At 56.1% G+C, this 12,832-nt stretch overlaps 1 protein-coding gene across 1 annotated transcript; it reads left to right on the top strand.

The window, feature by feature from the left end:
• Positions 1-738: 738 nt before the first annotated feature.
• SPINDOC (spindlin interactor and repressor of chromatin binding) lies at positions 739-11,934 on the top strand. The gene is given in 7 exon segments (XM_004477722.5): positions 739-1,083; positions 3,803-4,132; positions 4,213-4,362; positions 4,536-4,591; positions 4,593-4,662; positions 4,799-4,990; positions 11,137-11,934. Coding segments are annotated over 7 exon segments (1,137 nt in total). The 5' UTR covers positions 739-956; the 3' UTR covers positions 11,349-11,934.
• Positions 11,935-12,832: the final 898 nt, after the last annotated feature.

Below are 12,832 nucleotides of genomic sequence, written 5' to 3'. Positions count from 1 at the left end.
AAAGGACTGTGATGCGACAATGTCGTGGGAATTGGATTTTGGTGTCCGGGGCTCTCAAGGGATTGCTGTGTGACCTTAGGTAGGTCACAGAAACTCTGCTCACATTTAGAACATGGAAATGTTAATCACTGGGTGTGGTTTGTGTGTGCCTTCATCTTCGCATCCTGAAGGTTCCACAAATGTTTTTGGAGATGTTTGAACTAGTCTACGGGCCTGAGAGAACACATCACGTGCCCAAGGTCACGGAACTGGCAAACCAGAAGGTATTCGACCACCGGGATCCTCCGTGCGAAAGCCATTCCATTCCTCCACCGGCTCCTTCCCGCCCTGGACACCTCGGGGAGGAAGGCGTGTTCAGGGTAAAGGGTAAAATCCTGGGGCATCTAGTAGCACGCCAGCAAAACTGCCCCACTGGCGCCCCATCGTCGGGCGGCCCACTGGCCTGGGCCGGCCAGCTCGCGACGCCTCCAGCACCCACCACACGCTCGGGGAAGTCCGCGGGCTTGGACTGTCCGCGGGCGATCCCCTCCTCCGCGCCGGGGGCGGCCGAGAGCCCGCGCTCGGCCTTTCCCGCCTCCCCGCTGGTCCTCGGGATTCTGACCGGAGCCGCGCGCTGGGGGCGGAGCCAGGGCAGGGCCGCGTGCGATTGGCTGCGCGGCCTGGGGGGCGGGCCCGGGCGGGCGCCGACCATGAGCCTCCATAAAAGGGAGCGGCGGGGGGCTGGGGCCCCGGATTGAGCCCTCCCCGTCCGGGGTCCCGACGCTCGCTGGTGTCCGGGAGGCCTGGCCTCGCCCGTCGCAGGCCCGGCCGGCGAGCCAGCCGCGGCGGGGAGGGGGCGGCGCGGGGCGGGCCGCGGGCCCGGCGCTGTCCAGGCGGGGGTGGCCGCTGTGCGCGGCGCCGAGGCCTGCGCGCCCGTCCTCCCGAGACCGGCCGCCGCGGTCCTCCCGGGCCCCGCCATGGCCCTGAAGGCCGAGGGCACGGCGCTCGACTGCTTCGAGGTGACGCTCAAGTGTGAGGAAGGGGAGGACGAGGCGGAGGCCACGGTGGTGGCCGTAATCCCGCGGCCCGAGCCGATGCTCAGAGGTGAGGATGGGAGGGCACCCCGCGTCCGCGTCAGCGCCCGGGGCTCGGGCTTCCCCTCCCCCAGTCGGGGTCCGGGACCCGGGCGCCCCATCTTCCTCCCCGGGTCTGGGGCCCGGGCGCCCTCTGGCTCCGCCCCCAACAGGGTTTGGAATCGCCGGCCCCCTCGAATCCGGCCCCCCGCCCCCTCCCGGCCCCGGGTCTGGAGCCTTCGATCCACGCCCCGCGCGCTCCGGATCTTCCGGTGCCCCAGCGCCCCCTCCCCCGGGCCGGCCCGGGATCCCCGGCGGCGCTGGATGTCTGCGGCCACCGTCTCCCGGCCGCGAGGCCGGCGTTTGGCTGGGTGCTAAGCCGAGGGGCTGCAAGGCCTCCAGGCCGGAGGCTGGATGCGGCAGCTCGGTGTCCCAAGCAATTCGGGGGATGGAGGCAGGATCTCAAGGGTGCTCCTTGCGTAAAGCTTTCCTGGCTCCCCCACCCCCCGACTCCCCATCCCCAGCCTTCCACTTGCCTAAGCCACAGGTGTCAGATTCTAGAGCGTCTGGGGTGCACGGGTCGGCACACACACCCAGTTTTGAAAAAGAAGCGCCTGTCGCGGGTGTCCTCAGCCACTCTAAAATGAGCTTGGCCTTGAGAGGGGATTTGAAGAACAATCTGGAAAACTTGCATTCCCCTCCCCCTACACCACTGCCTTTAGTCCCCAGGATCTTGGAAATTAGAAAAGAAAAGGCCACCCTTTGTGAAAGAATTCATGTTTTTGAAAGTACAAATGTCTTGAGATTCTCCAAAATCTCTTCCCACAGAGGGGACAGTACCCAAAAGAGGTTGGGGTCAAGGCTTGTGAGAATGGGAGAGAAGGAACCCGTTTTTTCTTTTAACCTCAGGAGAACATGTTGCCTGCCCTGCCTGGACTACCTGTCCTCAGTTTTGGAATCAGAAAGGCTATAAAATAAGCAAAAGGCATAAAAGATGCCATTCTCAGAGCTTTCAATCCAACAGAGAGGTTATTTCCCTGCTTCTGCTACTGTTTTTTGAGGTTTTGCACGCCCGCCATTGTCAGAGACTGTCTCAGTTCATTCTTTTTGCAAAGGAGACCTTACCCCCACTGTGAGGGATGAGGGAACACAAGTCCAAGAAGTTAATACATTCAACAAATTTATCCTGGATGGATGACTGCTGCAAGTCAGGCACTCTTAGGCTGGGGGTGCCAGTGGCCCTAAACAAAGCAGACAAAACTCTGGACTTGTGGAACAGATATTCTAATGACTGAAGAGAGACAAGCAGGTAAATCAAAGTGTAGTATCTCTGGTGGTAATAAGTGGTGCAGGGTAAGAAAAAAAAGAGTCGAGAGGGAGTATTTTATTTGGTATATCAGATCAGGGAAGGTGTCTCTAATAAGATGAATTTTGAACACAGATCTGCAGGGCTTGGGGGGTGGAGTGACAATCTCGTAGATAACTGAGGAAATAATCTCAGGCAGAAGGACTAACAGGTACAAAGGTCCTGAAGCAGAAGCTTCTTGAAAAAATTGTGATGTGAGAGAAAGCAAGGATGAATTTCACATGTTTGACCTGAGCAGTAAATGGACTTCCATTTACTGAGATGAGGAGGCTGGGAGATACAGGTTCATGAGATTGGGGTTAAGATCTGTACCTGGTAAATCCAAATCCTGTTATACATCCAAGTGGAGAGGTCTGCCAGACAGTTAGATATAGGATTCTGGATTTCATGGGAGAGTCCCACTGGAGGTACAAAAATGGGAGCTGTCACCAGGCAGGCACTTGGATGAGACCATCAGAAAAGCGAGGGAGACAAAGAAGGGGCCCCATGCCTGAGTCCCAGGCTACTCCAGTGATGAAAGGTTGGCAGTGGAGCCATTCACTCATCAGATAGACTGAGTGCCCCCGTGTGCCAGGCATTGTTCTAGGTGCTGGAGACACAAGCCTTAGCAGTCAACAGCCGTGCTGTCAAGGAGCCTGCAGTGTAGTGGGGAGACCCAGTAAACAAGTAAGACATGTTGGGTAAGGTGGTGGAAGAAAGTGAAGCTGTGCAGGGCTTTGGGGTGCCAGGTCCGGGAGATGGCAGTTTTCTAACAAAGAGGCCCAGAGGGCCTCGGTTGGGAAGATGGTCCTTCAGCAACAGCCTGGAGGAAGCAGGGGAGCCACGCAGCTGTCTGGGAAGGAACGAGGAGGGAGATGAGGAATGGGCACAGTGACCCTGCCAGGGGAGACAGGCAGGAATGTCGTTCCAAGACTGAAAGCTTACTGAGCAGCTTTTCTCCTGTGTGCCTGACACCCCCCCCACCCCGAAAACATACCCTATGGCCTGGCAGTCAGGTGGATACAGTCACCTGCCAGGGTGGGAGGCCAGGAAGGCTCCACAGAGATGACAGGTTGAGCAGGACCCTGAAGGAGGTTTAGGGATTTTGCGCAGGCTTCTGGACAGATGCGCAAAGGCTGAAGACATATCGACCAGCTTACTGGGAAACGAGCCTGTAGATCTGTGGTTTGCGACTAGGCTGGGAGACAGCACAGGGGTTTGAGTGGTGGGATACCAAGGCACAGGCTGTGTTCCATGTGGCTAGCGCCTCAGGGCTCAAGGGCAGGGAAGAGAAACACTTTGGACAGGGATCCCCACTCCCTGAACACACACCACCACCAAGTTTGGGGAATCGTGCTCTAAGTACTGTTGGCATGGGCACCTAATGCCCCCTCCCCCTCCACAGTGGCCCAGCAGGAGAAGACCCCGCCACCTAGACCCAGCCTGCTGGAGGCAGGTGCTGATGGCTGTGAGGAGCCCAAGCAGCAAGTGTCCTGGGAGCAGGAGTTCCTGGTGGGGAGCAGCCCAGGAGGCAGCGGGCGGGCACTGTGCATGGTGTGTGGCGCCGAGATCCGGGCGCCCTCAGCTGACACGGCTCGCACACACATCCTGGAGCAGCACCCTCACACCCTGGACCTGAGCCCTTCAGAGAAAAGCAACATCCTGGAGGCCTGGAGCGAGGGTGTGGCCCTTTTGCAAGACATCGGAGCTGAGCAGCCGTCCCCACCCAGCTCAGGTAGTTGGGCCTGGGGAGGGAGGTGGAGGGAAAAGCCCTCTTGGAGCACTTGGGACTCACTGGGCATTTGCCCTCTTCAGACTCAGGCCGGTGCGTGGACCTAGAACCTGACTCCGACCCGGACCCTGCCAAAATGCCAGCGGAGATTGTTGTTCTCCTTGACTCTGAGGACAATCCAGATCTCCCTAGGAGGAGCCGGCCCAGGGGGCTCCGCCCCCTCGAGCTTCCCGGTTAGTCACCTGGGGAGCCGTGTACCTGAGGCTGAGTGGGGGCCGGGGAGTGGCACAGGACCTGTGTCTGGGGTGGAGAGAGGCTGCTGCTGGGCAGGCATCTGGAGGAGCCCCTGGGCGGTAGGATTCAGGCATGAGCTCTTAAAAAGGTGAAGGTTATTTTCTTTTCACAGCTGCCCCTGCCACAGAACCGGGAAGTAAGAAGCCCCGTGGTCAGAAGTGGAAGGACCCCCCCTGGGGAAGAGCCCATCAGAAAGAAAAGAGGCAGACCTATGACCAAAACCCTGGACCCCGACCCAGGTGAAGGAGAGTCCAGCCGGGGAGGAGGGGGGACCCAGGCAGGGCACCTGGCAGCTCACCGGGGGCCTTGGGGCGCAGGCCTTTGCTTTCTGTCCTGGGCTGCCTGAACTCAGTCCCTCCTGTTCTCCCTCCCCAGACCCCCCCTCTCCCGACTCTCCCACAGAGACTTTCGCAGCCCCAGCTGAAGTCCGACACTTCACTGATGGCAGCTTCCCTCCTGGCTTCGTCCTCCAGCTCTTTTCCCACACCCAGTTCAGAGCCTCAGAGAGCCCCAGCGAGGGGAAAGCAGCCACAGGAGGCCTTGGCCAGCTGGAAGGCCCCTCTGCAGGTGAGCTGCGAAGGGTGACAAGGGGAGGTGGGGCAGGCAGCTTCCCTAGGTTTTAGCCTCAGTGAGGCTGCTCCACGCAGAGCCCAGGGTTGAGGTGGTTGGTGCTCAGGTACCCTCAGGGCTAAGGCAGGGCACTGAGGGGTCAAGGCGGCTGCTTTTCCGAGAGTTCCTTAAGAGTTTCCTGGCGTTGGCTGTCGGATTGGGCTCGGCCAGTGTACCCCAGAAGCCTGACACCTCTCTCCATGCATGAGGTCAGCTGGAGGCTGCGAGGCCCCCACCTCAGCCTGGTGGAGCGTGGGCCCAAGTGGGGCCACTCAGCGATTCAAACAGTTGACAGATCTCCAGAGAGGAGGCCAGTGTTGAGGAGGAACAGACATCTCTGGGGAAAACCAGCTGAGTAAATCTAAACCGCCTCTTGACGGCAGTTACTGCTTGTGTTTGTGTCCTGTTCTGCTGAGTTTAAGAAACTCTTGAGTGCAGTTCATTTGGTCCTTACAGAAATATATTGCAGTGAAAGGAGTAGATGTCTCTCCCCTTTTCCAGGTGAAGGGTCTAAGTCTCAGAGAGGTGGTTCCTGCTTCCCAGGGGTCATTTCATTAGTTTTCTCTGTCATAACAAATTACCACAAACCTAGTGGCTTAAAACAACACAACTTTGTTGTTTTCCAGTCTCAGAGGTCAGAAGTCCCACACGGGTCTCACTGGGCTAAAACCAATGTATTGGCAGTGCTGAATTCCTTTCTCTTTCTGTGGCAAAGTCCATTTTCCTGCTTTTTCCAGCTTCTCAAAGCTGCCTGTGTTCTTTGGCTCATGGCCTCCTTCCTTCTTCAAAGCCAACAGTGGCCAGTTGTGTCTTTCTCAGGATGCCATCTGTGGTTCTGTCTCTTCTGCCTCCCTCTTCCCCAGGGAAGGACCGTTGAGGGCCCACCAGATAATCCAGGACACCCTCCTTACTGTAAAGACAGCTGATTAGCACCTGTAAGTCCATCGGTAGGCTAATTCCCCCTTGCCTTGTAACATGACATATTCACAGGTGCTGGGGGTGAGGGCGTGGCTAGGTTTAGGGGGCCTGCCTTTGCACTGCCCACCCCAGTCATGGAACCAAGCAGTGATGGAGTTAAGGTGAGGTTGGAATGTGTACCAGTCAGGCAGAGGCTGGGCCCACTTCCCGTCTCCAGGCTGAGGACTGCTCACCACGTCTCTGGGCTCAGGAGATGCTTCTTGATGGAGTGAATGAGTGACCCAGAGACTCGCTGTGTCCTTTCCCCAGCTTGTCTGAGATGTGTGTCTGGAGTGAGAGCCCAGAGAATGATGACATAGGACATGGCCAGAGACTCCCTAGATTAGGGCTCTCAAAAAGGTGGTGTGCTTTTTGCATGAAGGAGAAAACAAACATGTTACTGCTCTGCCCACCTTCCCCCCCCCCGCCCCATAACCACTATTAACAGTATGGTTTGTATTCTTCCATCTTACAAAGCTGTGTGTGCACTTTTTTTTTTTTTTTTTTTTGCCTTTTTTTGCCCAAACGGGCTCCTCTTTTCTAATCTCGAGACAGGCCCTGCCCAGCACACAGACCCCAGTTACAGATCCCAGTTACATCTCCGCTTTCAGCGTAAGTCACAATGCAGCCCTGCCTCCCCGAGAGCAGGCATTCTGCCTGGGTCTCCTGTTGCCTTCGGTAGTCACTGCTCTCCATGGCTGACATCGTCCACTGTTTGGGTCTTCTGGTTTCATTCCCAACAGGGAGCCTTCGTTTCGAGGCCTGGGGTGCCCCGTGCCCAAACTCCACATGAATAGAGTGGTGAGTAGATGAGAAGGGACTCCCTGAGATTCTAGATTGATTGGGGTGGGTGGGCAGAGTCTGAGAGGAATGGGGTTCGATAAGTTGGTTGAATGATGTAAGAGGGATGGAGGAGATTTGAGGGATGCTCTCAGCAGGACCAGGATTTACAGAGGTTACAGAGGGCCCAGAAACCCCAGAAGATGCTACGTAACGTGGCAACAGGTGTCTCCAGAGCCCAGCCCTGAAAGTAGTAGTCTGGGAAATGACATGAAAAAGACAGGCTTTGTCCCTAAGAAACTCAAGGGGTGCAGATTGGAGACCGTGAGGCAGATAGAGAATAGTGGGGCACCCCAGCCAGAGCAAGGGGTCGGAACCAGTGGTTTCAGGCTGTCCCAAGAACCCCAAATTGAAACAAGTTTCTCAGAAACCTGTGAAGCTTCAACCAGAATGTCCCTACTTTGAGTTGCTTTTTATGGATTGTAGTTCTGTGAAGGTTTTATTTGAATAAAGATTATGCCACTTAAAAAGGTTTAAGAAATTAAGGATTTATAAATTGGGAAAGGAAGGTCGCTGTAGTCAGGCCAGCAGTGAGTGTGAGTGTGAGGCAGTCAGGGAAGACTTTGTAGAACTCTCCAGGGCCCTGCGGAATGGGCGTGGGGGTGTCCAGGACAAGAGGGAAGGGGAGCCCAGAAGGCCAGTGCACTAGCAATGGAGAAGAAGAGCCTCTTTGTCTCACTGGTGTTTTAAGAGATCTAGCTTAGGATACCTTGACCAGACCCACTGTTTGCAGACCGAACCAGGGGCAGTGTGTGTGTGTGTGTGAGAGAGAGAGACAGACACAGCATGCTTCATGAGGGCCGGAGTCTTTTTTTTTTTTTTATTGCGCTGTTCTTAGCACCCAGTGCCTGGCACAAAGCCTTCGATAAACATTCATGGAAAGATGGGTGGACTATGGCTTCCTTCAGTCATTTTTAGGTGGTGGCCTTTCGCTCAGAGAGAGCGAGGTTTGTGAGAAACAAGAAAGAGACTCAGTCCCCACCACTGGGAGAAATGGATAAATCTGTTACGTGTGTAAATACGTTTGCTTAAATTGTGGAGGTCAAGGGGGAATGGGAGCTCTGGGAACAGGGTTCGTGGGCAGGGATGGAAGGGGAGGAGGGGCGGTTCTGGGGTAGGGTTGTGAAGGGGCTCGGCTTGTCCCAGCGACTGACAAACCCTCCTCGGGCTTGCTTTGTTCTGGCTCTGGGCCTCTGATCACACGCGTCTTAGGCCTTGGACTCCTGCCGCCCCCTCCCCCACCTTTGCCCTCCTTGCCACCAGAAGGAACTGACATTTATATTCCACTGGTTTGCAAAGTCCTGAGCAAAGCCAATAGCTATTATGGATTGAGCCCTTACATGTACTGAATTCTTTACTACATCATCTCATTAAATCTATACAACCACCGTGTAGAATATCATGGTTTCCATTTTACAGAAGGGGAGAACAGATCAGGGCTGCTTAGCTAGCAAGCCGCAGCCCCCGCGCACCTCCACTGGGCCCACAGGCACTCGGTGGGGGCACCTGCTCCCACCCGCCAGCACCAGGCTGTATTCTTTCTCTTCTGTCCTGCTGCTGTGGCTGCTCCTGGCGGAGGAGGTCTCTTCTCCTCACTCACAGGCACACCCCCTCTCCTGCCAAGGACATCTCTGGTTACTTCTCTTCTGTGGCACCATCAATTTTACCCTCTCATTTGGATCTCTCCCATCTGCCACCCTTAATCCTTCTCCAGCCACTGTCTCATTTGTTCCTTAATCTTTTCAACACAGCTGGAAAGTGTATTCTATACTTAACTGCCTCCAGTTTCTGGAATCCATATTAGTCCTTTATCCTTTTCATCCACAACAAAATGGCTTTTGGCAAGGTTGCTGTTGACATCCATCATCTTACTCTGGTGGCATCTATCAGTCCTTGTTTTTTCTTTTCTTTCCTTTTTACTTTTGAGGTACCTGGGCCAGAGACTGAATCCCAGACCTCGTGTGGGAAGCAGGTGCTCAACCACCTGAGCCAGCTGTGCTCCCCCCTTATCTTTCTTGATCTGGCGGTTTCTGGGGACCATCTTTCTCTATCTGCCATATCTGGGGATCTGCTGCTTGCTTCTTGGAGATACTTTCTCCCCTTGGCTCCTGCTTGCTGGATTTTCCTCCAAACTCACTGGATGTTCCTTCCCAGTTTGTTCTGCTGTTCATTCTCAGTTTCCCAAGTTGGAAAGTTATCACATTGTTGCCTTACCTCCCCTTTTCTAGAAAATAAGCCCCTTTCAGGAAGGGATATTTGTCTCTCATTCCCAGCAATATCGCCAGTGCCCAGAACAGTGCCTGGCACAGAAGAGGCGCCACTTCTGTAGTTGGTGAATGAGTGGATGACTAAATCCCCAGCTGTTTGACTCCCTGATGGAGCTCATCAAGGGCCCTAGCTTTAGGTGCCATCAGTGTGCTCACAGTTCCCACCTTTATTCCTCCAACCCTTGGTTCCAGCCTCTTTGACAGCTGCCCATCTGCCATGTCTACTTGACCGTCTTAAAAGATCTCCCACACTCAGCATTTCCAGAACTGAAGGCCCAGTCTTCCCTCTACCACTCCACTCCTCCCCAGTCTTCCTTTTCCAGGTACCCTGGCAACACCAGCCTTCATCTGCTTGATTCATCCCCTTCACACTCCACCAAACTCCACATCAGCCCACAAGCAAGTCCTGTCAACCCCACCTTCACATATCCTCAGAATTCACCCTGCTGCCACTACCCTAGCCCACACCATCTCTTGCTGGTTCCAGTTACGCCCTTCTAATGGTCTCCCAGCTTCTGATACGCACCTCCTCTCGTCTGGTCTCAGTACAGCAGCCAAGTGTCCCTTTCAAAAACACAAGGCAGACCCTGCCACTCCTTTGCTCAGAACTCTCCACAGCCACTCCCATCACATTCCAGGTAAAAGCCAAAGTCCTCGCAGTGGCCAGTGAACCTCACCCCAGGATCTTCACCTGTCCCCCTCGCCTACCCACTGCACACAGGCACACCGGCTTCACCAATGCCCAGTGCCAGGTGCGCTCCAGCACAATCCTGTTCTCCCAGCCGCCCACACAGCTGCCCCCCTCGCATCCTCACTTCTCACAGGGCCGCCCTCTGAGGCCCTCTCTGCCGCCCCATCTACCATCGCAGACCGCCCTTGCCCACCAAGTATCCCTATTATATTTTTCAGCTTTGCTTCAGTCTGTACATAACAGGATGCAATTTTCGTTTGTATTATGTATTGGCTCATGCCCATGAGAATTCAGTTCCAGGAAGGCCCCGTGGTCTGCTCCATCTCCATCTCCTACTAATATCCCCAGCAGCTGGAATAGTTTCGGGCCGGTAGTAGTTGCTCAGTAAGTAATTATTGATTTAATGACAAAATGAGTGGGATTCAGTCTTCCCTCAAGGAACTTAAGGCTTATCAGGGAGACAAAAGCTCATGCAAATAGAAGGCACTATTGGCTAAGTTTTACAGCCCAGTGGCAGCCCACCATCTCTAAGCCATTTTGAATCCCAGCAAACTACCACAAAATTGTACTTGTTTTCTCTGCCACGCTTTAAATAATTATGTCTCTAAAAACACTGCAGGGAAAAACACAGATCAGTCCTCCTCAGTACAGACATCGTAACAGTTGCAACCATTTTCTGATTTTGCTTTTCATTGTGAGGTGACGTACACATTCTCATGACACAGGGCACGTGTTTATAGCTGCGCAATAACCGTCGGTGGTCCGCGCCCCCTGCCTTGATGTCTGCTCTTGACCATCACGAGGAGCTTCTGCTCAGCTCCTGTAACAGTGGTCCCTGTGACCTAGACAGTGACTCTCAAGATAGCAAGTTTCCAGCCAGAGGGGCAGCCCAGCAGGGGTGCTAGGCCAGGGCTCTCAGCCCAGCGCTCTTGTTTCTGGCCCGTATATTCACTGACAGACTCTTTAGAGGGAGAGGCCACGTCTTATTCTGCTTTGAGGAGTTCCCCGCCCCACCCACACAGGGGAGAGCCATGAGGGTGGGGTTCCCATTGAGTTTTAGATGGAATGAAGTCAGGGAAGGTAAGAGTGGGAGCAGGGGGAGCGCAGCACTGAGTATCCCTGCGCCAAAATAAACGCGGGAGGGTGAGAAGCCTTGGAGCCTCGCCTTCTGGTTGGCAGTGGCCGTGAATGAAGTAGAACCTCCTGTTTTGGGGTTTCCCCCATAGCAGCACTGCTACAGGGGCAATGGCCCTGGAGGTGGGGGGCGTGGCTTGCAGAGGCTTTCAGGGACCGCCTTCCGGCAGGCGTGCAGACCCCTCACTCTGCTCTCTGCTCCCATCCCTGCCCAGCTCCCCCTCCGGGGCTTCGTGGGACACTGGATCTCCAGGTTATCCGCGTGCGGCTGGAGGAGCCACCAGCAGTCAGCCTCCTGCAGGACTGGTCCAAGCACCCGCAGGGCACCAAGGGCGTGGGGGCCGGTGACCCCGCAGATTGGCCAGCGGTTCTCTCAGAACCCAGCGCCACTGCGGGCCGGGAGCCAGAGGCGGGGAGTGGTGTCTGAGTTCTTTGCTTTCCTGGGGAGGGAGGGAGGGAAGAGGCAGCGTCCCCCTTTGGCTTATCACTCGGAGCTGCCCCACTCGGCCACCTGACGGAGAGAGTAAACCCAGGTGCCAGGGCAGGATGCAGGGAGGAAGAGGGCAGCAGCCGCTGGTACTTTGGGGCACTGGGAAATGTCTACCCTGGACAGGCCGCGCCAGGCCCTGAGGTAGGCCAGGGTGGCTGCGGTGCAGTAGGGCGTTGGGCCTCTGGAGAACACCTTCCCCGACCCTTTGGCTGACCCACACCTCCCTTCTTCCTCTGTAACCTCTTCCCACCCTCAGTCTCCCACCATTCTCCCTTGGCACAGTGCCTTACACCAGAGGTGGTCGTGCGGGGTGTGAACTGAGTCCCACTACCTCGGGGGACGCCTCTCCTCCCCCACCTGTTCAGGCTCCTGAAGCAGGAAGCCTCCATTACCTCTTCCCGTCCATCCCTGCAGGAGGCTGAGCCGGCGCCTGGGGGCTCCTCTCACTCCCCACTCTCCTTTTCACCTCTTTTCCGGTTGTATATATCTCCTTTGTTGACAATAAATTATTTTTTTTTATTAAGAGAGTTCCGTCTGGGCCGTTATTGGGGAGGGTTTGCCAGCGGACTACCTGGCCTTCTGGAGCCCTTGAGGGGCTCCCCCGATTGGAGCCCAAGAACGGCCTGCCCACGTGGGCGCCTTTGCGCTGGCTGACGTCAGGCCCAGGAAGGCACCTTGCCCTGCCCCTCGTTGCTGCTCTCAAGCTGGGTCACCAGCACGTTTCCTTTAAAGCATCCTCCCTTCACCTTCTCACTCACCTGCAGGACCCCTGGCCACAAGAGGCCACGAGGGGTAGGGCGGGGTGGCCGTGGGGGCCCACGGCTGCTCACACCCAAGGAGGATGGACAGGACCTCGGCCAGGTGAAGTGTCCGGGCAGCCTGCCCCTCCCGCTCAGGCTTAATGGAACCTGAGTCTTGGCCTGGTTTGTCCCATTCCCAGACCACAAGGCGGCCCGTCTTCCCAGCATTCCTTGCCCTCCTACGCTGCTCCATCACTAGCCAAACCTGCGGGGCTCCCCCCTCCCACTTTAGTGCTAGGAGCTCTGAGAAGTTTGGGGACTTTGCTTCTCAGACCCCAAACTCCACTGTGCCGTTGAGGGCCCGGGGTGGGTACGCGGAATAGAACAGCAGGCCCTCCGCACTGCTCACCTCCTAGTAGAGGGTGTGCATTTAGGGAAGGAGACCCCAGGGACCATGGGGGGACTCCAGGGCAGTTGTGGCTGTGCAGCGCAGGCTCGGCCAGATGTCTGAGACTGCCCAGTCGATCTAAAGCAGGAAGGGCCGGGTGTGGGCAAGGCGTGCCACGTGCTTGGCAGGGTCGGCGTCACCCAGGGCTCAGCCACAGCTTGCTGGCTCATATGACATGGCCTTTCCCATCTGCCAAGCTTGGGGAAAGGATCCCAAGAAAGTGTGTGGCCTTG

Source organism: Dasypus novemcinctus, chromosome 10 (assembly GCF_030445035.2).
Source record: "Dasypus novemcinctus isolate mDasNov1 chromosome 10, mDasNov1.1.hap2, whole genome shotgun sequence".
Taxonomy (NCBI): domain Eukaryota; kingdom Metazoa; phylum Chordata; class Mammalia; order Cingulata; family Dasypodidae; genus Dasypus; species Dasypus novemcinctus.
This window is presented reverse-complemented; position numbering and strand designations above follow the sequence as displayed.